Here is a 27,796-nt window from a genome sequence, read left to right as displayed (position 1 = left end):
AAACACCGTGCATGCCTAGTAATATTTATTTAACCCTGTATAAAAACATTGTGTGAGTGACGTATGTTTTCTTCTTCTGCTTTAGTTGCCAGGAGCAGCGTCAGTCTAAGTGTAAGGAAACGCTCCACTGCTGCTGCTTTAGCCCAGGCTGCGACTCCAGAAACACAGCAGAACAGGTGACACACACACACACACTCACACACATTCACACACACACACAACTGTTTGGCAACGCACACGGTGGCGGTTTTATACTAAGTGGATGTAGATGTACGTAAATACACTCCGTAGCATAACTATTTCGGCTAACGCAGCTTCAGAGAAACCCTGACACAGCCATCTGGGATCTGTTTTGTGGCTCATTAGTTGAGCGTCTGTAGCGGACAGTTGCCCAGTCTTTGTTTGGTGTTGTTGGCTCCAGGTGGTACTTAAACAGCGAGTTCTCTGTGGAGTTGCCTTGTAAGAGTGTCCCAGAATACACCGTCAAGTGGACAGCATTACTGTTCCTCTGCAAAACGGAAAACAACATCTGTTGTAATGAACGCTACGAAATGGGACCAGGATCAATTGATAGCGTAATGATGTGATTGTACATGTAATTTAACTAACTCAGAAAAGTGGATTTAGTGTTTAGTTCATCTTTAACAGCTGTATCAGTGTCTCGTTACTGCAAAGAGTCTTTTTAACTGGTTATGAAACAAAGTCTTTATTTAATGCTGATGCCTTTATATAATCACATAAGAAAACAAGAACATCAGTGAGAATATTTGTAGTTATTTTTAATGCCTTCTAGAGGATTCACATGATTCACCAGAAACTCCTTCAGCTCATGAAAACACTTCCACTTTTGTCCACAAAGGCTGCTAAAATCAACACAAAATGAAAGTTCCTTGTAGAAACTTTAAAGGTTCCATGGCATGAAAATTTCACTTTGAGTTTTTTTAACATTAATATGAGTTCCCCCAGCCTGCCTGGCCACACCCCCACTCTCAACCTTGCCCCCAACCTCAGAAATGGCACATCCTAAGGAAAGCTAAGCATCCAAAGAGCACCATGTCATGGGACCTTTTTAAAAGCTGCAAACTGTCGGTTCAAGAGTAAAAGCCCAAAGCAGTTGAAATGTCAGTTTTAGAGTAAGAGATAAAAGCAGTTGAACTGTCAGTTTTAAAGTAAAATTAGAAAGCTGTTGAACTGTCAGCTTTAGAGATGAAGGCAGTTGAACTATACGTTTTATAGAAAGAGATGAAAGCAATTGAACTGTCAGCTTTAGAGTTAGAGATGAAAGCAGTTGAACTGTCACTTTTAGAGTAAGAGATGAAAGCGGTTGAACTGCCAGGTTTTAGAGTAAGAGATACAAACAGTTGTGCTGTCAGCTTTAGACTAAGATGGAAACAGTTGAACTGTCAGTTTTAAAATAAGAGATAAAAGCAGTTGAACTGTCACTTTTAGAGTAAGATGAAAGCAATTGAAATAGTTTAGAATAGGAGATCAAAACAGTTATGCTGTTAGCTTTAGACTGCATTCAAGGCTTAAAAATGTGTATAAAAAAAACAGAAACCAGAGCTGTGCGTCTGTGAATCTTAAAATGATTATTGGGCACAGTTGTGATGTAGTGCTGAGTTGAAAGCATTACAGCACCCAACAGAATTTACTGACAAGCTAATATCAGCTTGTGGCGCTAAAGTTGGCTTCACAAGCTTCACAAGAGCTAACATTAGCTACTTGAGTTAAGGCTAGTTTCATAGACTGACATAACAATGTTAATTTCACAAGCTGCACTACAAACTAACATCAGTTGCTGGAGCTAGCATTAATTTCACAAGACATGATAAAAAACTTCATACTTTCATTGCTTTTCTTGCCTTTATGCTTATTTATCTTTTTTTTTAACTGAATCAGGTACAAAGCTGGTGATGTTCATTGCTCTGCTGCTTTTCCTTGTAAAGAAATTAAAATAATTTTTTTAAAAGCGAACATCTGCTACTGGAACTAAAGTTAATATCACAAGTTGTGATGACAAGCTAACATTTGGTGCTTGAGTTGACATTAGTTCACATCCTGATACAACAAGCTAACAGTAGTTATTTTTTGCTAACATTTATGTCACAGGCTGACAGGACAAGCTAACATTGGGGACTTGAGTTAACATTAGCATCAGAGCCTGATACAATAAGCTAACATTAGTTGCTTAAGATAACATTAATGTCGCAGGCTGACAGGACAAGCTAACATTGGGGACTTGAGTTAACATTAGCATCAGAGCCTGATACAATAAGCTAACATTAGTTGCTTAAGATAACATTAATGTCGCAGGCTGACAGGACAAGCTAACATTGGGGACTTGAGTTGACATTAGCATCAGAGCCTGATACAATAAGCTAACATTAGTTGCTTAAGATTACATTAATGCCACAGGCTGACAGGATAAGCTAACATTAAGATAACAATATAATATAGAAAAGTAACGCACGAAAAAAAAAAGCCTGGATGAAAGTAGACTTTTGAGTAAGAAAAAAGTGTAGTTTCATATACATTTATCTATTTATTTTGATCACGTTTAGGTCCTCAGGCCTTGATTTTGAAGGACATTTTGGCCCTCAGGCCAGAAATGTCATCTAAATAAATAGAGAAATGCATATGAAGCCAGAGCGTACGACACCTTTTCCTTACTTGTAAGATAACATTAATGTCACAGGATGACAGGACAAGATGACTTTGGGTGCTTTCTAGTAGTTCCAAATTTAGAGATTTTAAGTTAAGTTTAAACATTCACATGATGTCCTTGAAACTGGTTGAAAGCCCAACACAGACACCGGTATTTATTATCTATAAACTATATATACGTATATATGTAGAAATATCAATATTCTACGAATTTTGTTTTGTGTTAGCATAATGGCATTAGCAATCAATAATTACCATAATCTGTGCACAAAGACTAATACATCAGCAGAAATTAAGAAAATCAATATATTGTGAGATTTAATTGTAGTAAGGCTATTGATTAAGCATCATTAATAATCAATAAGCTTAACATATTTTTGCGGGTGGTGGAGGCATTGTTAGATATGAATTATTAATTATACATCTTTTGTGCTTGCAGGAAACCTAAGACGGGCATCTTGATGCTGAACATGGGAGGACCTGAGAAACTAGAAGATGTTCACGACTTCCTGCTGCGGCTCTTCATGGACACAGACCTGATGAAACTCCCTGTACAGAGGTATGCACCGTGGACACACACACACACACACACACACACACACACACAAACACATGTACATGTACATTATGAGCAGTTCTATTGTAACACAGTTGGAGTATTATCTTTATCGGAGTACAACCAGCTTTTTAAAACCTGAGATCATTTTGTATTTGACCGTTTGCAGCATAGTTGTAGACCAACAAACTGAGGTACAGACATTAACATATGCAAGTCTTTGCCATTTTTTTTGAAAAAGACCTCATAGATAGTAAATAAGTGTGCACGCACACATATACATGTACATTATGAGCAGCTAAAACTATTATTATAATATTTTGGACGCAGCACTTGTTAATAGGTATACATATTTTTTCGTAGGGTTGACACACACACACACACACGCACTGAAGAGAACAAATGGAGAAGTTTGTTGGGTCACGATGCTCTTCTGCGGCTCTGTTTCATAATAACTGACATTAAGCCAACAATGTGTTTCTTGTTGCTGCTTAGAAGAAAAAACTCTGGCTCTTAATTTTTTTAACAATACTGTTCACTAAAGCAGCTGTTCCCAACCTTTTTTTGCTTACGAGTTCTTAAAATGATTTCTTTTATTGTGATTAAACATTACATTTTTTATAGTGGATGTGAGTTATGAGCAAATATTTCTTTTCCATCTAAGATTGTTTCATCTGACGTGAAAATGTCCAATGTTTCAGAAGAAAAAATGTGTGGAAAGAAAAGAAACCTTTGACATTAATATATCTGTTTTTCTTTGTCATCTTGTGAGTCTGTGTGACCCCCTCAGATTAATCTGGGAACCTGAACCGTCTGCTATTTTTCTTTTAGTTTTATGTTGCTGTTACAGGGACAATCTGTTGGTGTGTACTCCCCTCTATGGTTGAAACCAGCAGTACAAAGACGTGGTTTTGGTTTAGCAGTCCTGAAATATGTCAAATATTGAAATGATGGCCATTAAATTTGGTTCAGACATTCATGCTCCCCTCAGAATGAATTGCAATAACTTGATGATCCTCTGACCTTTCATCTAACGCCACCATCAGAATCACAAATCATCAAAATGTTAATTTGCTTGCTTTGGTTTATGAGCAAATAGGTGTAAAACTAATGATGACTGATCACAGATTAAAAGGATTTACAGAAATATGATTTCATAATAATTATAGCACTTGGCATGGTGCATTAGCCTAGAAATCTAGCGGCAGCAAAATTATTTTGCAGCCAGGGGGTCTAGGCACTCTCCGATTGGCTGCCAAACTCTGGTCAGGCCAATCACATCGTGTATAGAGTCGGTGGGGCGGGCTTATGGCTGCTGCTGCTGGGAACAGCGGTCTTCTGGAAGACTTGGAGTTAAGCTTTTATTTGAGAAAAGAACAACGAACGGCACAGAAATCATTCTTAAAAAGGAAGATGTGTTCCGAGTTTTGCCGACCGGATACGCAAAAGTTGAATCTATCAACTAGCTTCTCTTCCTTCTTCGTTGCTCTGCCTGGTTGTAGCGCTATCCTATTGCGTGCAGAGAGAATTTGAAAAATAACCATTTATCCCGCCCCTCGGATGGTCAATGGTCAGTTCCCAGAACCAACATCTTGATGTCTATCTTGTCAGCCTAATGGTGCGTGGCAATTATAGTAACAATAAAGATAATAGAACTATGACTAGAAATAATAGTAGTAGCAGTGCAGGGCGTAGCAAGCAGGACCGCGGCGGCAGCTGCAAAAACGATCCAGGTGCCACCACAATCTAAAGAAATCTGCGAGACGAGGAAGTATGAGGACCCTGGAGTTTTCAACGTGGCGTTTCAAAGTGGCATTTCAACGTGGCGTTCAAAGGAGAGGGTTTGATAAAAGATGATCAAACCATCTCCTTCGACCGCACAGTTTTGTTGTGAAACCTATATAGCGCCGGTTTCACAGACGAGGCTAAAGCCTGGTCCCAGACTGAAATGACCATTTGAGCTGTCTTAACTTAAAATACTTTAATTTAGAATAGGCTAAATCTTGGACTAAGCCGATTGCAAGAGGTAGAGCTATTCTCGCACTAAATTGAAGGAGGCAGGTTTGACTGCTTAATACGGTTTGTGAGTGGTACCTAGGCTATTTAGAATATCTAAACCAACATGCGCTACAGAGTCCAGCCAGACAAGTTTAAATTACATTAAATTACTTTGATGAAATAACTTTTCGAGACCACTTTTGTATGTACACATTCTCTGTTAGATATATCTTTGCTTGAGCCTTTGTCTCGAAGAAAGAATATTGATTGTATTCATTATGGCTTATATTTTGCTTTGATAATGTTTGTTCTCTAAAAAATTAAAATAGCGTGCAGCAAAATGATATGAATAAACACTTAAAAACATCATATTGTTCACCATGGCCGGTATTCACAATTCATCACTGTATCTTTAAAAAAAAGACATAACTCTCTATTACAACTTCATATCCAATTCAACCTGTAGGATTCTCATTTCATGATCTTCCTTAAGGTATGTTATTTTATACTTTAAAAGAATTCTCTGGATAACTTTTCATGCATGTTCCTTTTTTTCCCTCTTTTTTTCCCCCCTTTCAGCTCTCTGCTGAAAGGTGGTGGCAGCATCTTCTCTCAGGGATGCTATGGTACATGTGGAGGGTACACACTACTGTGCACTTGCTCTTCCAACATGTTCAGATTCCCTTCCTTCTGGAAAAAAAGAATACCATTAGAAAGCAGAAAATGCAGAAAGTACATGTTATGTGCTTCTTTGCAAATGAAATAAATGTCTGACTGACTGACATGTGATGCGCGTTCTCTCATGATATATTGTCTCTAGAACGGTATTATTCAACTTTTTGTTTTTATTAAATAAGGAAAAGAAAGTCGCAACACTCAATACAATCAAATCGCAATATTTCTAGATTCGCAATAAATGAAAAAACGCAATACAAATTGAATCGGTACCCATGTATCGTGAAAGAATCGAATCGGGACAAAAGCATATGGTCCCAGCCCTAGTCTCTAGAATAAAATAAAAGAACAGTACAAATTTATTCAGACAGTGGAACATATTATTTACCAAAGGAAGTAACCAATTTACTTTCTTTTGTTTGAGGTATAATATAATTTGCAATACTTTCCCATTCAGCCTCTATTTTTAACAGTTTAACAGTTATTTTGTATGTATATATTTGTTTTCTGTATTTATTATTTCATATAAATGTTTAATATGCTTGTTAGTTTATGTTTTGCACTATTCACCAAGGCAAATTCCAAGTGTACTTATTGTGGCAATAAACCTTTTTCTGATTCTGATTTCCTCAAAAAACAAAGTATACACTATTACAAAAGTAATCCCTCTCAATTATCACTTATGACCCACCAGAAGTGTGTCTATCTGCAGAGAGAGACCCATGGCTTCTGCCTGTATTTTCTCTTTTCTTTTCATTTTGGAGAGTCGGGACGCCAGCAAAGAGCCTTTGGGCCCCACATGAGTGTGTAACCCCCAGCCAATAACAGCGTTCCCGTTTCAAACTGCCTCTTTTGCCCCCTCGTGTCTCATACTGTCTAACGCAGACACACAGAAACAGACAGGAGGAAGTTTCAGAACATGACCTCTCTCCGAGACAAAGAGAAAGGATCGTTTTAGTCCTCTGATTCACTGCTTTGTTCGGCACTCCCTCTTTTCATTCACTCTCTAGCTCGCTCAACCACCGTGGGGGCAAGTTTATCCGCCCTGTGATTTGAATCCACTCCAAAACTGAATGGGTTCTTCCTTGGCCCATGCTACACCCTTCCACCAAGTTTCATGAAAATTGTTCAATTCAATTTTATTTATAGTATCAAATCATAACACCAGTTATCTCGAGACACTTTACAGATAGAGTAGGTCTAGACCACATTCTATAATTTACAAAGCCCCAACAATTACAGTAATTCCCTCAAGAGCAAGCAGTGCGACAGTGGCGAGGAAAAACTCCCTCTTGGGAAGAAACCTCGGACAGACCCAGGCTCTTGGTAGGCGGTGTCTGACGGTGCCGGTTGGGGATGTGATGAACAGTGGCGATAATGGTCACATTAATAATGGAACAGTGACTAAATGGTCGTCGTAGTAGTTCATGTCATATAAGGGCGCTGCGAGTGTTACAGGATGTAGCGTGGCCCAGCAGAGCACGGATGGACATAGCAGGAAGCAGCAGGGTTCATCAGGACGCAGCATGACATTGCAGGGCACCGCAGAGCTTAGCAGGGAGTGCAGCAGGACCACAGCGACAGCTGCAACCAAGATCTTGGTTCCAGCGTTCTCCAAGGAAATACGCTGGGTGAAAAAACATAAGGACTCCGGGGAGTAAACTCCCAAGAAGCTAGGATTAATAACAAGCATTTCTGGGACGGCATGCACACAAATGGTAATAGAAAGGGAGAGGAGAGAGCAGCTCAGTGTGTCAAAGGAAGGAAGTCCCCCGGCAGTCTAGAACTATAACAGCGTAACTAAGAGAGACAGGTCATAAGGAGAGGTGGCCTCTTCGGGCTTGAAACTCTCCCCTGCCGGATCGGGCTGTGCTGGCCTACCTCCCTCTACTTTTGTTATATTATTAATCTAACGACTATGAAGAGAAGCATGTGGGCCTGGTTAGGCGGACACTGCAACTCCTACTGTGCTAGTAGTTCCGTAATCCTGCTGACAAACAAACAAACCAACAAACCACCCAAGCCAAATTGAAGTTGCGTTCCTGAAAGCTACTTAAATGTTCTAGTTTAACTAGCACACAGGGCCTATTCCTGATGCTTTGAACCCATTTGTGTTAAAAGCTACGGTTATAAAAGCTATGAATAAATATTGTACTGTAACATTACGAGTGTTTTAGTCGTAACTCTTCAATCTGTCCCTTGCTCTGCAGTAAGCTTGGCCCGTTCATCGCCAAGCGCCGCACGCCAAAGATCCAGGAGCAGTACAGTAAGATTGGAGGAGGCTCGCCCATCAAACACTGGACTTCCATGCAGGGAGAGGGCATGGTGAAGCTGCTGGACGAGATGAGTCCTGAGACAGGTGAGACATATACACCGCTGCCTAACAGGAACGGAGGGTCATCCTGCCTGTCGCAGCTCTCACTCCTGAAATCATTCGGTTTAAAGAGAGTTTGTGTGTCTATTGTCATATAATGTGCCCATGTAAATGTGGCTGTATACCTTTTTAAGGGCATTCTGCTACGTCCCCTACGCATGTACGCACGTGGCGCCTGTAACGTAGGACTCGTCCACAAATGACTCGTGTGGACATTTGAATTTTTTACATCTATAACTTCCGGGTAGAAAACCTCCTGAGCAAACGGGGAGCGAGGAACAACTTGATATACTCTCATCTCATTCATCTAAAATGCATGCTTTCATATGTCAACACTTTCACTAACGTTGGGTTGAAGGCTTAATTTACCTGTTGGGCCTCAGAATAAAGAAACTAACCCCAACCTAAACTAGCAGTCAGTTCGACCGGCAGTGATATGTTGCTGTTCGCTCGTTAGATTTGGTTCATCAAAAAAAACGCTAGCAAATCAACACAGGACTGAAGAAAAGAGACCACAGACAGGTCGGACCAAAGTGTTTTAAGTATATATCTTAAAAAGTTAGTTTAGCTGAAAATGACAACAGAAATAAACAAGTTTGCCAGTTTCACATATCTCCGCAACTTTAGTTTATATAAAGTAAGCATCCAAAGAGCATCCTTTTGACACTTACATCTATAACGGTTAATAAAGTGCACCAGAAAGCAATAGGAGTGTAATCCTGAAGCATTATAAATGCATCATAAATTCACTATGAATGCCCACATAATGCCCTCTAGGTGTGTGTGTGTGTGTGTGTGTGTGTGTGTGTGTGTGTGTGTGTGTGTGTGTGTGTGTGTGTGTGTGTGTGTGTGTGTGTGTGTGTGTGTGTGTGTGTGTGTGTGTGTGTGTGTGTGTGTGTGTGTGTGTGTGTGTGTGTGTGTGTGTGTGTGTGTGTGTGTGTGTGTGTGTGTGTGTGTGTGTGTGTGGTGTAGATAGTGACACAGTGAAGGAGTGTCTCTGCACACGCCTCACTGATAACACAAACGGCGGTCTGAAAACTGACCACACGTACAAGTGTACTAACCTGATTCCTAATAGGAGAACCAGTTTAACACTTTCATACCAATTTATAATCTCCATAATAACTTCCCTTTCTGTTCCCGACTGTATTCGTTGAATTATTCAGATATTTTACTTCATATCTAAGTGCCACATTTGTGTTTTATTCTTGGCCATAGTTTTACTCCAACAGTAATGAGTGCATTTCACATGACTGGCAGTTACTGACTGGCTGTCTCTCTCTTCAGCTCCTCACAAGTTCTACATCGGTTTCCGGTACGTTAAGCCGCTGACGGAGGAGGCCATCGAGGAGATGGAGAGAGATGGGGTGGAGAGAGCTGTGGCCTTCACACAGTATCCTCAGTACAGCTGCTCCACCACAGGTGACAGTCCCATACAGCACAGATGCAGGAAATGACATAAATGAATACATAAAATAAAAAAATAAAAAAACGACAACAGACAAACGTAAAATATCCTCAGTACAGCTGCTTTACAGTAGAAATAATGTTAATTCCATGCTATTCAGAAGTAATTAATACCTTTCCAAATGTCAGCACTGAATTAATTTATTAAAAAAGGGAAAACTATAAGATAAAAAAGACTTTTGTGGCCGTTGGTGTCACCACACCCAGAGTGCTATCCACCCTGTTACCCTCTGATAAACGCACGCACGCACGCACGCACGCACGCACGCACGCACGCACGCACGTGTAGTATTAGTAAACCAAATCAAATCAAGCGTCATGCTTGATAGTAGAGCTTTTGAATCGTGGCAGAGTCGGCATAACTGGTGCGTTATAGAGCAAGAAGCCACCGAGGCTCAATCTGCAGACTTCCCAGGAGGTCTGAGTGTGAAGGGCTGTCCAAATCCAACATTTATCTATTCACACATACAACACAGGGTCGTGCAATACAATGAAAAGCAGTTGTAGTCACTTTATGCTTTTCAAAAAACAAACAAATTTGCAACATGAAGGAATGTAAACGGCAACACATTTAAATCAATTAGCCGTTTGGTCTATAAAATGTCCTCAAATGGTGAAAAATGTCGATCCGAGTTTCCCAAAGCTCAAGATGATGTCCTCAAATGTCTTGTTTTATCCACAACTCAAAGGTATTCTGAAGTGAAGAGACTAGAATATATTCACATTTTAAAAAGCTGAATTTATCTTATTTTCATAAAAATTGGCTCAAGCCGATTAATCGATTTATCAAAATAGTCGGCGATTAATTTAATAGTTGACAGTCCATTAGTCCGTGCAGCTCTAATCCCAACAATAACTCGACATTAGGGAAACGTACATCAAGGCCCGCTGGACTTAATCCACTTCCTGCGCTTCCTTCTCGGATGTTGATGAGGGCATTTCTGTCCTAGTCCATACATGCTCCAATAACAAAGGCGAAAAAGACGACAAATTCAGACAAAAATCTCTGAATCACCCCCCCCCCCCGCATCTCAGATGTTTTTAGGGATTTAAATAGGTCCAGTGTTGTGCTCATTGACAGCTGTTTACCCTGTTCCCCCAGTTTTTTTTTTTTTTTTTTTTTTTTTAAATTCAATTCAAAGTTTATTTATAGAGCGCATTTCACAGATAAAAACTCTCAGACTATGCCCCCGATAGGAGTAATGTGTGGGAACAGGAAAAAAAACACCTCAGCAACATAAGCACATAACCAATACAAGAGCACACAAGACACGCAATGGGGGAGGGGAGTGTTGGGGTGCAGGTAGTCCAGCACAGGCAAGCAGCCATCTGGTCCTGCAGCCAAAACAAAGGCGCTGGTCACAGACCTGCCCGCCTGACTGGGGGTACAAAGCGGCGAAGGCGAGATACGGGGTGTGGTGGGTGATTGCATATCTGTATATATGTAAGCGTTCGTGTGTGTTAGGTGGCAATAAGAATGGTGATGTCATCAAATGGCATTAAAGGAAGGGTGTTACTGTGCATAAACCTTATCTACATAAAGCAGCAGAACCTGCACATATTTTTGCATAAATTGCCAGTGTCAGTTAGCCTGAGGGAACTCAACCATTGGCAGGGCTCAATCCGCACGTTGATAGCTCTGTCACGTGAAGGGAGTGCTGTAATGAGAGGCAGAAATTGTGGCTATTAGACATTTGAATTCAGCCATATATTTGATCTTAAAGTAGTTTAATAAAAGTCAATAAAAACTGCACAGCCATATCAAATCATAGAACACTGTTGACCAGTTGTGTTACGAGGAGAATGAAGTTGTTGATAGCTTACACTGCACTTCCAACACAATGCCAAGGCGCCAAAAACATCAAATCTGATAATCAAATAGCCAGCGTTTCACAAAAGAGACACCCCCCCCCCCAGGCCTTTTTAATCACATCAAGTAGAGCACATTTGTGCTTTTTCATGCAAGTTCACATACCTAATGTGAATCATACATTATATTGAAACCCTATAAGTCGAAAAAGATGAATGATATCTGCTTCTCTTTATTTTCTGATCTTTGGGAAGGAAACCCTGAGACTCAGACAATGCTCCCTCCTTATCAGCAGCTTCTTGTCTGTCATGCCTGTTGTGCCTTTGAGCAAGGCACTTCATCTCAAAACCCTCCAGTGGCGCCGCTCAACTGTTGACAGAGGGCTGTGCTTGTTGTGTTATGCAACATGTTTACAATATGAATGTGTTTGTCTCTCTGTCCGTCCAGGCAGCAGTCTGAACGCCATCTACCGTTACTACAGCAACAGAGGCGACAGGCCAAAAATGCGCTGGAGTGTCATCGACCGTTGGCCCACACACCCTCTGCTGGTGGAGGTTAGACACACACACACACACACACACACACACACACACACACACACACACCAGTATAAGTCAATACAACCAAAGTGCCTGTCAGGCTTCTCCTACTCTGTGAGAACAAAAATAAATTATTGGAAAATTAATTGACTAGGTCAAGAAGTTGTCATGGCAACTAATGAGCTGAAAGTGGCCATGCTTGGTAATCCTAGCTAACAAGCCTGCCTGTTTTCTTACATCTCAACATTTTGGCTTTGACACTTGGTGGGGTGCCAAGTCCGGTACCTCTTTGGGTACTGACCAAATTACGTCGGTACTACCAAGGACCGATTCACATTACATCAAACGGTTCAAAAATTCTGTACCTGTAAGCGCGAGTTTATCTGACAGAGAGCGGGGCTCCGCTCTGATACACACACGTAGTGGTGCGGATGGAACGAAATTACATCTCCTCGGCAGACAAATACAGGAATAAAAGTTTCAGTTTAGTGTAAGAAATTAATAATTATTTGAATTTGATAGGTTGTATGGACTGGGTTTGGAAGGGTAGAAGGAGGTGTATTTTGTGTGGAGTGTAAAATGTTGTAAATAAATAACTTGTTCTAAGGTTTGGAATGATAGTGTCAGTATTTCGATATCACAGAAAATCAGAAGAAAATAATGTGTCCGTCTGTCCGTCTGTGTGTAGTGTTTTGCAGAACACGTCAGAAACGAGCTTCTGAAGTTTCCAGAAGAGAAGAGAGACGACGTTGTCATTCTGTTCTCAGCACACTCCCTCCCTATGGCTGTAAGTACCATGAAGTACTAGTGCTAGTACTACTAATAAAAATACTACCGCCTGCCTCTTCTCCTGCTGATACTGAAGGATGCCAATAGTCGTATTGATGCACCTTCTACTAGTACAACTAGGTGCACCAGCCTCTGTACGTTTCCTCCTCCTCCCATCCACTTTGATTAAAGGTCCCATGGCATAAAAATTTCACTTAATGAGGTTTTTTTTAACATTAATATGAGTTCCCCCAGCCTGCCTATGGTCCCCCAGTGGCGAGAAATGGCAATAGGTGTAAACCGAGCCCTGGGTATCCTGCTCTGCCTTTGAGAAAATGAAAGCTCTGATGGGCCGATCTGGAATCTTCTCTTTATGAGGTCATAAGGGGAAAGGTTACCTCCCCTTTCTCTGCTTTGCCCGCCCAGAGAATTTGGCCCACCCATGAGAGAGAGAGAGAGACATCATAGCTTTCAAACGAGCAAAGTGGCAGTATGGTCAGGGCCACACCCCCACCCTCCACCTTGCCCCCCCTCTGTCCTCCTCAATAGCATTTAAAGCTACAGACACAGAAATGGCACATCCTAAGGAAAGCTCATTGTGGGACTGGCTCAAGTGGCTGTACTTCTGCACCAAGGCTGAATTTCGGGAAAGAGACTTCAGATACAGTATTAGGGGACCACTAAGGCCTATATAAAAGCATCCAAAGAGCACCATGTCATGGGAACTTTAAAGCCTGTGTGATGAATTCAAGAATGTTTCATGGTTCGGTGTGGACTTGGACATTTGGTCTTTTGTTTGTCAATTTCGTGGGCATTAGTCTAATTCAAGTCAAATCAATGTAACCCAAACAAACCCCTTTTAATGGGGAAAAATGGAAGAGACCTTGGGAAGAGCAACTGAGGGGGGATGTTTGCTATAATACTACTACTACTAATAGCAGTAGCAGTGCTACTCCAGCTACTGCTGCTTCTATTCTAAAACTACCACGGCACAGATACATTGAGTGTTTGCAATATTTTTTTTAATGCCACTTTCTCGAGAAATCAAGACCATAAACTTGTTATCACAAGAAATTATCGTTTCCTCTTATTATTATAGACATTATACATGTTTTACACTTGTGAATATGATTCAAGTAATCTTTTTTTTTAACATATATGTATATATACCATAGACTGTATAAAATAGCTATATAGCCTTTGTTAACACTTTATTTTGAAAACCCAGCAATATCCATAATGTCCGGCTTATTTCGTCTGGTTTGGACATTTATCTGAAAACGTTATAAATAATAAGAGGAAAAATTCTGTTGGATAAAATTAGATAATTAACTTCTAGATAACTAAATAATTGCTGATGGTTTTTTACCAGATATTTTACTACTACTAGTATTACTACTGACAGTGCTACTCCTGTGTACCATGTGCAGGTTGTAAACAGAGGCGACCCATATCCTCAGGAAGTGGGAGCCACCGTTCAGAGAGTCATGGAGAGACTGGGACACTGTAACCCTTACAGACTAGTGTGGCAGTCCAGGGTGAGTACACAGACACACACACACACACACACACACACACACACACACACACATACACAGACAGACAGATAGACAGACAGACAGACAGACAGACAGACAGACACACACACAGACACACACACACAGACACACACACACAGACACACATAGAAATCAGAATGTGATCCGTCATGGCTGTGTTACACATAAACCAGTGGTACCATCTAGAAGAAGAACTTTATTAAATTAAATTAGGGGCTTTGATTCCTTGCTCAAGGGCACCTCGGCAGTGGTTGTTTGCTGAAAACAGTAGTGACACAGACAACCAGCAGTACTATAACAGTCAGTTTGTAAGTGAATATTAATGCTGCATCCATCCTGCGGTTTACAGTTTTATTACATTGTATGAATTAGGTACCACTAAAATACTTAAGTTCCAGCTGGTACTAATATAGTTACTTTGGAAGACTTCAGTTTGTTAGTACTACACAATATGGTACCCAGTATTTACAAAACCTACATTAAGGTGGATATATAAAAAGAACATTTGAGTGTTGTCTTTTTCGTCAATGATACATGATGATATCGCCAAAGTCAGCATTTAATGACGGTGGTGCTGTCTCGTCATATATCGTTAACGCATTTAACACTTAATATCCAAACTGGCTTAGTGGCTTGACAGTTAACTTTAAAGTATGGATTTGATTTGTGGGGGTATTTTACCGACCGTAATGTTATACATTTTAACAGACAATTATTCATATGGACTTTAATATTCACAAACTCATGCTGTACATCACTGCAGATGTGCAGAAACCTCTACAGTGTAACTATTCAACTTTATATAACTCCACACTGTACAGGTTTTTCATTTGTCAGGGTGAACTTGTTGTAGTTCAGTGCTGCCATCACACAACGTTTCTTTTCTTTGAACGCCACAAGATGGAGCCACTTGTCTATCTAATACCTCAAAGCTCTTAGTCCTCAGGTCACTGTGGCTCAAAGTTCACACATCATTCATTAAATCTGGCAGCCAATCATCTGTTTACAATAGAAGAGGATTGGGACATAGTTAATGGAAACTTAACAAAATAAACCAGACATGGGTTTAAATACTCTTACTGTTCAAAACATACACAATATGTAGGACATCATTTGATTGTTAAGGCATGTATTTTGCTTGTTGAAAAATAAGATGATTCTAGGGAAATCCATTTATGGGGCAGTCATGTTATATGAAGGTGTGACTTGTAAGAATACCTGGAAACAGTCCAAAGGACAACAGACACAGGCTTGATTTAACAAGACGTATGCCTAGTTTACAGCCCCACTACACCACATTAGCCCTGATTTTCCGCTCACAGTTTTTGAAGCTCCCTGTAAAAAGACAGAAATCGGAAGCAAATCGGCGCTCGAGTCATAGGCTCAAACGCTACGTGTTAACTGCTCAGAGACGCGAGCCGACACATTCCAAATATCTAGCAGGCTTAATATCTGGACCTGTCGGGGAGTCCAAGAGCCAATGAGAGGGCAAGACACAAGTTGAGGGAAAACCTTGGGGAGGGGTCCCCTTTAACAATAGCAACTTTACTGTATGTGTTGCATTGCAATACGGACCAAAGTTGCTGTTGCACCTAGAGGAAAATACGGTAGTAAAGACGTATGAAAACAGGCTATTTTGTGAACGTGTGCCAACAACAACATCAACAAGCAGGGCTCCAATCCATTCTTTAACCCATTTTCTTCTCCTTTTCTTCTTTGTGTTATCGCTACAAATCAGTGCTCGTTTCTGGCAGACATCCAATTTTGGAACAAAACTCCTGTCTCGCGCATGGTTATTACAGTATGTCCTGCCCCATGTCACTTCTCGCTTGTTGTCATGAAAACGTAGTTTGGAGGCGGACGTACACATCAGGGGATTCCTCATGGTGAAAGATCTTGTTGTGTGTGACCCCCCCCTTGTCGCCAGTGTAGTGCGAAAACCACAACGACTCCAAGACTCCCGATTACAAGACAGCGATCTGAAGACTTCCAGACACAATATCAAAGAACAAACCTACTGATACTGATGATCCTTACCAGTAGTGGAGTTACAATTGCAAAGTCTGAACTAAAGGTCCTTTTTTAAATCAAAAGGGACCATCCTCTGGGGACCATGACCATTTAGGCTGCCTTAACACTACTACTTTTTCTTGTCTAAAATGGAATATCTTTTGCTACATTTACATCTCACCTCCACACTGTTCCCTTTCTGGCGTTGAAACGGAGACATTTGGAAACACTGCCGATACCCCGTTTTGAAAACATCGGGGTTGCCGTGTAGTCAGGACGGGACGCAAACGGAGGCCTTTGGAAACGACGAAGCACGTCAGTCAATCTTATCGGTTAGGTAGGCTAACCTACCTTTCAGTAACAGTTCCACAATGTCGTCCCCCAAGCAAACAAATCCCTGGTCTTACTTTTCGCCATTGTTGTTCTTTCTCCAAAGTATTGTCTTTATGTTCAACTTATACATCCATGATTTTCAACTGTAGAGTAACGTCAGACTCTTCCTGTTTACACCGGCACACGCATTCCCAGTGTATGGGAATGGTCATGTGATATGTACTGTCAGGTGCGTTAATATGAACGGAGATACTAACTTAAACGCTTGTGTGGACGGAGATCATTTTTGTTTCCAAAATGACAACGTAGTAGTGTGGATCAAGCTTTAGTCTGTATCAAAGGGTTGGACCGGATGGACAAACTGTAGCCGTAAATCTCCACTCTAAATAGAATTAAAGACTTTTGTCATGTCTTGTGTTGGGTCATCCAGGTGGGGCCCATGCAGTGGCTCGGCCCCCAGACGGACGATGTGATTAAAGGTCTGTGTGAGCGTGGGAAGAAGAACCTCCTGCTGGTGCCCATCGCCTTCACCTCGGACCACATAGAGACTTTACACGAGCTCGACATCGAGTATGGGCAGGTGCTGGGGGAGGAGGTAAGGAAGAGACAAACTCCACGTTCCCTTTCCTAGCAGCTCCGGGGCTGTTATTTCACACCCCACGATGTTCTCGCGGAAGCTCTTTTCTTTGTTTTTGTTCTTTTGTGTGTGTGAATTTGCGTTCATTTGTAATCAAGTCATGATGGTTTATCTCGAGACTTGATGTAGAGTTTAAGTTGGCAAAGGTGTGTGTGTGTGTGTGTGTGTGTGTGTGTGTGTGTGTGTGTGTGTGTGTGTGTGTGTGTGTGTGTGTGTGTGTGTGTGTGTGTGTGTGTGTGTGTGTGTGTGTGTGTGTGTGTGTGTGTGTGTGTGTGTGTGTGTGTGTGTGTGTGTGTGTGTACAACTCATTATGCATTCCCAAGCCTTAATCTAAAGATTCCCAAATAAATGTCATTCCTAAATGTCCTCATGGTTAACTTGAATGTAATTACTGTTTCAGTATGGATATAAACTAGGGGGCTTTTTACACCGAACCTGTTAGATTTGGTTAAAAGGAATGGTGCGTTTGGATGTTTGGTTCGGTAACCTAAACGTGTGACATTTTTGTTCCGTCTTTCTTCCGTTCAGTGCGGGGTGGAGAACATCAAGAGAGCAGAGTCGTTGAATGGGAACCCTCTCTTTATGAAGGTACGTTTCACACACCAGCGTTCCCCACAGGTTGAGAATGTACTTGTGGTGCTGGGTTCAGTAATAAACTAGTCAAACAAAGGTGAAAACAACGACTACATAACATTATCACATCATTTAGAAATAAATAGCTATTTACATATCAAACAAATTGGACTAAAAGATGATACAGATGAAAACATTGCGACACTATGCTCCATCTGACACAATTTCAGGGTAGTTATTAGGGCTGCACGATATGAGGAAAATATGCAATATGGCCTAATGTTGTTAAATATATCGTGACGATGATATTACTTATAATAACGATAAATAAACCTATTAAAATGTACTCAGTTCTGCCTTTCTGCTGCTTAGTATTCTGCTAAAATACAACAAATTGCTCGTTGAATTTAAAAACAAAATGACAGGACATGTAGCCATGATGTGCTTTGTCAATTAAATCTGTTATTTTTTTTGCCAAATGTTAACGGTTCAGATAAAATACCCGTAATACTATAATATGATCATGTTATTATTAATCTCAACACTGGTTCCCCCTAACTCCTGTTAAATCACATAAGACTAGGGCTATCTAAAGTCAATTCTTGTTCATTTTGTTTGTTAGATCAGTGTTTATTTTTTGAAGTGTTTTATCTGACACGCTACGACTAACGATAGCCTTTTTTTTTTTATTTGTATTTTTATTGACAAGATGCAGTATACAGAGAATCAGGTAAACCGTAATAGCACATGGACATCAAGTGTACGATCTTATGAAGATAAAAATACAAAAACATACGAAGCAATACAAACGATGAAAGAACAGAATCTCTGACGACAGCTTCTGAGCCTGAAGTGCAACGTTGTTGACGCTGTCATGCACGCGGCACAAGATTTCACGGGGGGGGGGGGCTGGAGGCCGCTGGTCTGTGTGCGCTGTAAAAAAAAATAACCCGTTGTTTGGGGAAAAAAATGGAATTCTGATTTGATCTACCTGGGCGGTGCGCCGAAGTAGAACCTATGTATGGGGAAACACTGCACACACTGAGCTGACTCCTGTATACAAACATAAAAACTAACATATAAAGTATCAAGTCATTAAACTGCTGTGATATATTTCAAATGCGATTTCAAAATTGTGTTTAAAAAGTAGCATGTCTGTATTTTTTCAAACAAGAACAGGCTTTAAGCTTAGAGCGAGAGGAAGAGATACAGGGAGCGAAATGTATAAATGAGTTAGGCAAAAGGGGAGATGATTAAAAAGGACCCCAAAAGAAAAGCAAGTAATGAGAAATACATGTAGGATTGAAAGAAGAAAGAAAGAAAGAAAGGAGGGAGGACTGTTGGAAGGCAGGCAGGGGTCTAATAATAGAAAAGGAGACAGCAGCAGAAGGTTCTGTGAAGTAAGTGAACTCCAGGCAGGAGATGGTCAATAAATGGATTCCTTATGGCTTCCTTTCCTCTTTTCTCTCCCTCGTCTCCTTCTTTCTTCCCTCTTTTTTTTCATCCTTCCCTTTCACAATAACCCCGCAAACTTTTTTTGTGTGTGTGTGTGTGTGTGTGTGTGTGTGTGTGTGTGTGTGTGTGTGTGTGTGTGTGTGTGTGTGTGTGTGTGTGTGTGTGTGTGTGTGTGTGTGTGTGTGTGTGTGTGTGTGTGTGTGTGTGTGTGTGTGTGTGTGTGTGTGTGTGTGTGTGTGTGTGTGGGGTTTATTAAAGGATGGGGGCAGATCAATGGGAACCTTTAGAGCTGACTACAGTAGAACTGAACCGCCCGGCTGGCTGGCTGGTCAAACCCACCGTGCTCAGAGACCCCTCGCCAAGTCTCTGAGTGTGTGTGTGTGTGTGTGTGTGTGTGTGTGTCGGTAAATCAATATCCAGAGGATGATTAGTTGGTAGTTACTGAAGGATGGTTTCCTTGGTGTGGTTTTAGTTTCTCAGTGAGCTGCATCAGTCTGCTGCTGTCTGCAAGCAGCAGCCTCTGGAAAACAAAGAGAAATAAATTAATCAGAGATTTTACTGCAGAGCCTGGCTGGTGTCGGGTTTATGTTTTTTGAGAAATCCTCTTTCAGATTGCCATCTTGTTCAGTCAGCTTACTTTACTGTAACTCCTCGCGTAGACATTCTTACCCTTGAATTCTCTCAGATGATGCATTTGCCTCCTCTCCGCAAATATAGCACAACACGTGTTTTAAAAAGCCAATCCTAAACCGGTTTTAATCAAATAATTGCCATGGCCATTGCCAGCACAAACAAATACAGGATTCTCTAATAACGGTCAGGTAAGAAATAATGCGTACTTCCATAGTACTAGTACTCAATCAGTACAGCAACAGTCAGGCTCTTACTTTCTGTTTTTAAAGAATAGTTCAACATTTTGGGAAATTTGCATATTACATTTCTCGCCGAGAGTTAGATGAGAAGATTGATACCACTCTCATGTTTGTAGGTAAATATGAAGCTACAGCCAATATTTTTACTATTTGGATATTCATTCATTGGGTAGGTACACTGTTTTCAATTTTGGGTTTTGGAGAGATTTAAAAAAAATTTTTTAGGGCTTTTTCTTTTATTTAGAACAGCTGAAGAGAGACAGGAAAATGGTTGAGAGGGAGGGGGCCTGACACGCAGAAAAGGCCCCCCGGGTCGGAATCGAACCCGGGCCGCCGGCAAGGACTGAGCCCACATGGGATATTCTTCGATTTTTTTCCAACACTGTAGAATAACAGAATCCTTAAAAAACGAATACCTTAAATTATACCAAAAGACGCGTTGCGGCACAGTGTTTCCAACTCGGCTCAGTGTGAGTCTTTGTTTTTTTTCATCCAACTGCTTTAACCAAATATTCTCTGGTCCACCTCCGCTAAAATACAACACCGAATCAGTCAGCATGTTAGCCTGAGTCTGTTTGTAACCGTTACCTACCGAGAACGCTATCCTCGCCTTAGCTGTTCAGCTGACTTTAGCAGGTAAAGTTGGATAGCACACTTGACTGTTCTGCTGTCACAGACGTGAACTAACCACAGACAGTTGTCTCGTTCATGGACACAGCAGTGTGAAGCTACTGAACGGCAGTGCTTCGCTGAATGAATATAGGGTAAACATAATGGATATTTAGGGTTATTTTTGGCAGGGTTCCCCATTGTACAAGGAATGAACGAACCCTTGTCTGACGACACAACCAGGTGTTCACCGAGATGAACAAGGGGAGTGTCTCTCTCTTTATGTCTGTCTCAATATTAAATGCTGTCTGTCCTGTCCAGGCTCTGGCAGACCTGGTCAACACCCACCTGAAGTCCAACGAGGCCTGTTCCCGTCAGCTGACCCTCCGCTGCCCGCTGTGCACCAACCCCACCTGTGGGGAAACCAAGGCCTTCTTCGCCAGCCAGCCAACCTCATAGAAACACACACACACACATACACACACACACACACACACACACACACACACACACACACACACACACACACACATACACACACGCTATAGTGCCCTTCCTGCAGCAGTGCTACCTGTGAAAGAAACTTAAGGCCTTCTTCGATAAACAGAAGACTCATATACACACACACACACACACGCACACACGCACACACACATACACACACAAACACACACACATACACACACACACACATACACACACACACACATAAACACACACTGTGTCTCCAGTATTAGTGTCAGTTACATAGAAAAACATAACATGAGGGACCTGGGGGAAATGGTTTCTGCGAATACATTTTGACGTTTGTTTTATTGTACCTACATGTCGGACGGGAGGAGTTTAACCACAGCGAGTACCTTACCTTACTTACTTAATGGGAAAAATACACCAACTCAATCCAAAATTGGCATTTTAGTAGCATTTAGTATATCGCATTTTAATAATCAAACGAAATGCTAATATTAGAATTTGAATACACAGACGAATACAATTTTATTTTTGGTTTTTGGTCTTTTCATGGGATTTGTAGACACTAAGAAGAAAGAAAATCTTCTAATATCTACATCTTAACACTCACTTCAGATAATTCATGATTCCATAAATGCCTCCCAACCGGCACACCACACAGATTAAAGCAAACGCGAATTGCGGACACCATTTTGCAAAAAGTCTGCCAAGGTAAAAGAACTGACACTGTGCAGGAACTGCTCACATCCCATCAACGCTACAGAAAACAAAAGCCTTGCACTATTTTTTTTTTTGTGCGTCTTTTATTGCAGCTCTTCTGGTTACATTCCATGCGATCGGCCCCTGTAAACCCCCATCAGAGACAATGACACTGGAACTGTCCTATAACAACAAGATTCAGTATGCGTTCTTTAAAAAAAATACTGTGTAGAGAAGTAGCACAATTAAGTAGGATTAGAGTTTAGTTTTAATGTAGATTCACTTTGACTTCGGTCTGCCTAAACCACTTCTTCCACTCACTCCTCCCCTGATCACAGGGCAGTAACTAAATGTGAAGACCTAATCTAATTAGTCATAAGGTTGAAGGTTTAAAGGTTTATTTATTTAGTTTTGCCGTCAGGTGCTACAGCTCCATAAAATGTCTTGAAGTTCACAGGTTTGATTTATCTGCTGTCCCATTCGGCATGAGACTCCCTAATAATGTGTAAAGGTCAAAATAAAACCGTAACACTTTTTATGGGTAGTACTCGGTACCTCTAACCCCGTCCTTCCACTGTTTTTGTCCTGTGATACCATGAGAATGTGCCTTTTACACCGGCTAACTAGAAATACTGGACTTGTGCTTTATGTTTTTTTTTTACGTGTGCTTAACCAAAATGCTGACAGGAAAAATCCACCTTGAAATCTGAATTTCCCAGTGTTTTGTATTCCAAACTTCCGTAAATGAACTCCGAACTGTACAACTTTAGCAAATGGCAAGCTAACTACATAGAAGGCGAACTAGCGAGCATAGAAGGCGAGCTAAGTGTTAGCAAACGGGTAGCGTAATTTCTGCAAAGACTTCGTCGCTTGCAGTTGCATATAATACAATATCCAATATCTGAGGACAGAAGCTGTACAACGTGTAGCCTCTATCTGGTTTTTACTTTTGAACAAACCGCTACAAATATGTAACCTGATAAAAACGGTAGCTAACGTAGACTACCTATATGCTGTGAGTACAAGGCTAATCCACAAACACTTCGTCTTCCCGTTCTCCTCCAGATGTGGCGCAAATAAGCAGCAGCAACGCTCGCTTGCTAGCTTATTAGCTCGCTTGCTAGGGAGCCAGCTAACCTGTGCATTACTAGTGCTCACATGCTTGCTAGTTAGCTCACTAACTTGTGTAGGTGCAGCCGTTCTGAAGATAATGTGAAAGAACATACAAGATAGCTGTTGACTTATTGATAGTCTGAGCTTGATTTTTCAAAACCAAAAAAAGCAGACCCTCAGAAATGTTATTCTCCCAATAACCGTTAATGAAGCTGCTTGAAGACCCTTGAGGTCTTTAGCGTTTTACTTTGGAAAGAGCTCGTCACAATCGGATCAGCCTTTTTCCAGTAAGTACAGACCGTATACATTGGAGCTTTTGGATGTGCTTGCCATTGATTACCAACGACGTTGGGAGAGACACTTTATAATTTAGAAAGATTTACATCTTTTTATCTTAATGTGTAGCTATATTGGACCTACTACCAGCACTTGCAGCTTCCAAATTTATGTTTCTCTTAGTCACTCTTTGAACATGGTTACACCTAAATGTCAACAATTGTTGCATTTATTGTACTGTTCTTTTAGTTGGTAAATCTCTCTGCTTCCACTGTGTAATGCATACATGCACATTGCAACACATATCCTCATTCAATACAAACAGCACTACTTTGTGCTTTCAGTGCTCTTCCACAGGTTTGAAAGTGATGGTTATGTTTTTGAGGAATAATTTACCCAGAGTTCTGTGTTTTATGTCAGTGGGTCCATGTGGCAGCTCAGTTGAAATTGGGTTCAAATGAGTATTTCTCCTTTTTTTTTGTGCAGAGCTGCTAGCTGATCCCACAGACATTGAGCTAAAATAAGCCAGTCTCGATGTTATAAGATCCCATCAAACTGCGGCATCAGTAACACAAAAGTAAAATTCCTCAAAAAACCTGTCACTTTAATACAACTATATCTAACTACCAATTTGTGCAGAATGTGATGGGTGGGTTTTTCCTCAACCAACATGTTTCTCATTTATTTTGAATTATACTCTGTGTCCGGTTTGACAATTCTGTGTGTTTAAGAGTTTTACTCGGTGTGTGTGTGTCTGTGCGCTTAGCTAAAAATGCATTTAGCAGAGTTTGCGTTGTACATATAACAAAGACGCTACAGCTTTGTTGCAGCTCAAGCGTACTTTTTTGGTTGGAATTATTTATTTTTGGTCTTTTGTTTGTGTTCCAGACCACATACTGTCTCCATTGTTTGAACTTTTTAATTATTTTTTTTTATATATATTTGAGGGACATGGTATTAGCATTGCGATTACAGCATTGTAAATTAAATACAATAAAAGAAAACAGCGACTGGTGTAAGATGAAGTGTTTGTGTGGTTTCTTCATATAAAGAAAGATCCTCTATACTAAAGATAGCGCATTCTAAGCATTCTATGGTATGAAACGGTCCACGCTATATATAAGTTATATTTATATAATTTATTAATAACTTCTTTAACTAACGTTAGATATTTACACCGCTAAAAGACATTTAGCATCACAGAGATTAGTTTTGTTAGGGTGTTGGTGAATGTTAGCTTATCCGTGTCGCCAGATCTCGCGAGAGTTTGGTCTTGAGACAGAAAAAGGTACATCTTCTCCTGATGTGTCTGTCTGAAAAATTCCATTTTATTGTCAGAATGTTCTGGAGATATGTGGCTTGTGAAAAATGTGTCCAATATTTACTTTAGTGACTATGGGGCGAAAGAATTGCTCATAATCTGTGTTCAAGTTCGCTTCTCCCATTAGAATCCACACACACTCAGGACCTGCCGCTACTCTACTAAAGAGGCGTGGCCATGGCGGGGCCCAGGTGACATACAGGAAACTACTCTGAGTTGCGGCGTCTCGGTTCTAAACCGTCTCTGATATACTGTAACCCTATACACAAGAATGCAATTTTTGGCTATGTTGGGTGCGGTGGTGTAGTCTAGTTTTTTGTAGCGAGTATACTGTAATTTTTTTCCCTCCCATCATTAGACTCGCCTGTCCCAGAGCGACAACCCCATAGTTTTTTTTGTAACGTTACCACGTAAAGCATCGGCCTCATCTGACTCATTTTCTGTAGTTTCTGTAACGTTAACGTCCGCTGCGGTGTCATCCGAAGCGGCAGTATAGCTTCAGGAGCCAGGCTTACCAAATCACTGAAAGAGTGTAGTTTAAATTTGCTTTCGTTTCATATATCTACTTAAGTGATTCACATTTGTTCATTCCAAATAGCGACTGTGTTGTTGTTCCTAGGCGACTCGCAACACCGACGGGGTGAATTTATGAACGGAAGTGTGAAAGTTCCCTCACAAAACAATCATCGTTACGTAACGGTATCCTTGCGTTTTTGTAAGTGGGTATACTAAAATCCTTGACCTTTCCTAGCGGGTATACTCCGTATACCTGCGTATCACATAGACCAGGGGCGTTAAACTCCGTTTCCCAGAGGGCCACACTGGAAAATAAGAATCTCGTCAAGGGCCAGACATTTTGAGTTTATTGGCATTGAAAAAGTCAAACCTCTTTGACTATATTATTGCATGTCTAATATACTCTTCTCAGTGTTGTAATGTAACAAAGTACAAATACTTTCCTACTGTACTTAAGTAGAAATTTCACGTATCTGTACTTTACTTCGTTAATTATATTTCCGTAAAATTTTACTTTTACTCCACTACAGTTTCTAAATAAAATGTATACTTTTACTCCATTACATTCCCTCTAAGCATCTTACTCATTACTACAAAATAAAATCAGAAGTCATTTGTTAGACTGGGAACAAGCAGGTTTGGCGAATCATTGCTCCTAAATTGCTAAGATAATGCACCCTCCATTCCAGTTTGTTACCTAATGCCTGTTTTTTGCCAAGTGGCAAAAAAAAAAAAAAAGCACCTGATGAAGGCTCTGCCGCCATGGTAACAGACGATGAACACCCCGAAAACAGTGGTGATGAAGATAACGTTACACACCTTTGGTCATAAAGTTCATAATCAAGGTGTTTTTTACTTTTACTTCTAATACTTAAAGGAGAATTCCGGCCAATTTTTACGTTAATCACCCGAATCAGTGCAGGTGACACGGAGAAGCTGCAGCTATGTACTACAAGCGTCCCCTGAGCTAAAACAGCAGTGCTCGGGGCAAGTTTTAGAGTGCCTTTGTGCCTCTTAACAGACACAAAATGCAATTAATATGTCTGTGCCACATGAATAGGGCCCTTACGTGTAAACAAGATTCGTTTTCAACTCAGACATTGTTTAAATTCACCTACACTGGTCCCTGTCTCGATCCTGCCGGTAGCTAGCTTGCCCTGCTAGCTGATAGCCGTTAGCTGCTGGCGGCCGTCCGGGAGTGTATTCAGACAGACTTCTGTGATAATCATCCCAATAACAATCCCACGGAGCGGTGGTGGTGTGGCTATGTCCTCCAGAGGACAAGTCATGTCAGTCTTGAAGTGTATTCCCCCTAAAAAAACAGTAGTGCAGTAGTAGCTGTTAGCTGCTAGCTGCCCTCCGGTGAGTGTGTACAGCCAGATAGCTGTTAGCCGTTAGCTGCTAGCTGCCGTCCGGTGAGTGTATTCAGCCAGGCAGTTACTGAAGGCTAGCTTTAGCTTGTGCTTGGAGCAGCAAGTTCATCTGCCTGTTTCCCCTCTGTCAGTCTCGTTCTTTCCACTCCTGTGAGTTGTGCTAGTTCTTGCCTGTATACTCAGGTTCAATAAATAAGGACGCCACCAACTCAAAAGGCTCTTCCGTTGTTTGTATATCTGCTATATTCTTCATACTCCAAGCTTTCCCCTTATAACAACCTTTACACACTTCTACACACTATGCTCAATCTCCTACACTACTGTTTACCCTTTTCTGCTACAACTGAATTCCCAGGAGACGGCGAACAGCTAAGCTTCAGTACGCTATTACTGTGCAAGCCACAGACATCGCTTATCCCGTTTCCATGTAGTTACATAGTGACTGATATGGTCATAACCATTACAGTGCTCAATACCTATTTTGAGGGGGAAATAATCTAAACCTTTCTGCAGGCATGATCTGTCCTATGCAGGACATCCACCAGCCCACAGGGCTTCCTGGATTTTATTGGGATGTTCACAGTGCCTGGCTGAATACACTCACCAGACGGCAGCTACTGCTAACAGCCATCTGGCTGTACACACACCGGAGGGCAGCTAGCAGGTAACAGCTACTACCGCACCTACTGTTTTTTAGGGGGAATACACTTGAAGACGGATATGACCTGTTCATGTGGGCACAGATATTAATTGCATTTTGTGTCTGTTAAGAGGCACAAAGGCACTCTAAAACTTCCCCGCAGCACCCCCCTTTTAGCTCAGGGGACGCTTGTAGTACGTAGCTGCAGCTTCTCCGTGTTACCTGCATTGATTCGGGTCGGGGTTTTTTCTATCGAAAGTACTCGCGTAGCTATAGCGATCAAGATTAACGTAAAAATTGGCCGGAATTCTCCTTTAAGTACATTTAATATCAGAAAATTACTTTTGATACTTAAGTACAGTAAATATTAGCTACGTTAAGACTTTTACTCAAGTAATATTCTAAAAGGAGACTTTTACTTCTACCAAAGTCATTTTCTGGTAAGATACTTGTACTTTTACTCAAGTATTGCTTTCGAGTACTTTATA

At 41.0% G+C, this 27,796-nt stretch overlaps 1 protein-coding gene across 1 annotated transcript; it reads left to right on the top strand.

Annotated features, from left to right (window-relative positions):
- The first annotated feature begins 66 nt into the window (after nt 1-66).
- On the top strand, nt 67-24,479 carry fech (ferrochelatase). The gene is made up of 10 exons (XM_039779249.1): nt 67-176; nt 3,104-3,223; nt 8,104-8,252; nt 9,555-9,689; nt 11,992-12,098; nt 12,772-12,870; nt 14,282-14,389; nt 17,184-17,348; nt 17,919-17,978; nt 21,221-24,479. Exons 2-10 carry the CDS (start codon nt 3,126-3,128, stop codon nt 21,356-21,358), a joined length of 1,059 nt encoding a protein of 352 aa, XP_039635183.1. The 5' UTR covers nt 67-176; nt 3,104-3,125; the 3' UTR covers nt 21,359-24,479.
- The last annotated feature ends 3,317 nt before the right edge of the window (nt 24,480-27,796 follow it).

This window comes from Perca fluviatilis, chromosome 17, assembly GCF_010015445.1.
Source record: "Perca fluviatilis chromosome 17, GENO_Pfluv_1.0, whole genome shotgun sequence".
Lineage (NCBI taxonomy): Eukaryota > Metazoa > Chordata > Actinopteri > Perciformes > Percidae > Perca > Perca fluviatilis.
This window is presented reverse-complemented; position numbering and strand designations above follow the sequence as displayed.

What these genes read in the sequence shown, in the direction of transcription:
- fech (XM_039779249.1), top strand. Translation starts at nt 3,126, where the DNA reads ATGCTGAACATGGGAGGACCTGAGAAACTAGAAGATGTTCACGACTTC. An exon ending in CGAGATGAGTCCTGAGACAG is followed by an intron (nt 8,253 to 9,554) that starts GTGAGACATATA and finishes CTCTCTCTTCAG; the next exon opens with CTCCTCACAAGTTCTACATC. An exon ending in GGAACCCTCTCTTTATGAAG is followed by an intron (nt 17,979 to 21,220) that starts GTACGTTTCACA and finishes TGTCCTGTCCAG; the next exon opens with GCTCTGGCAGACCTGGTCAA.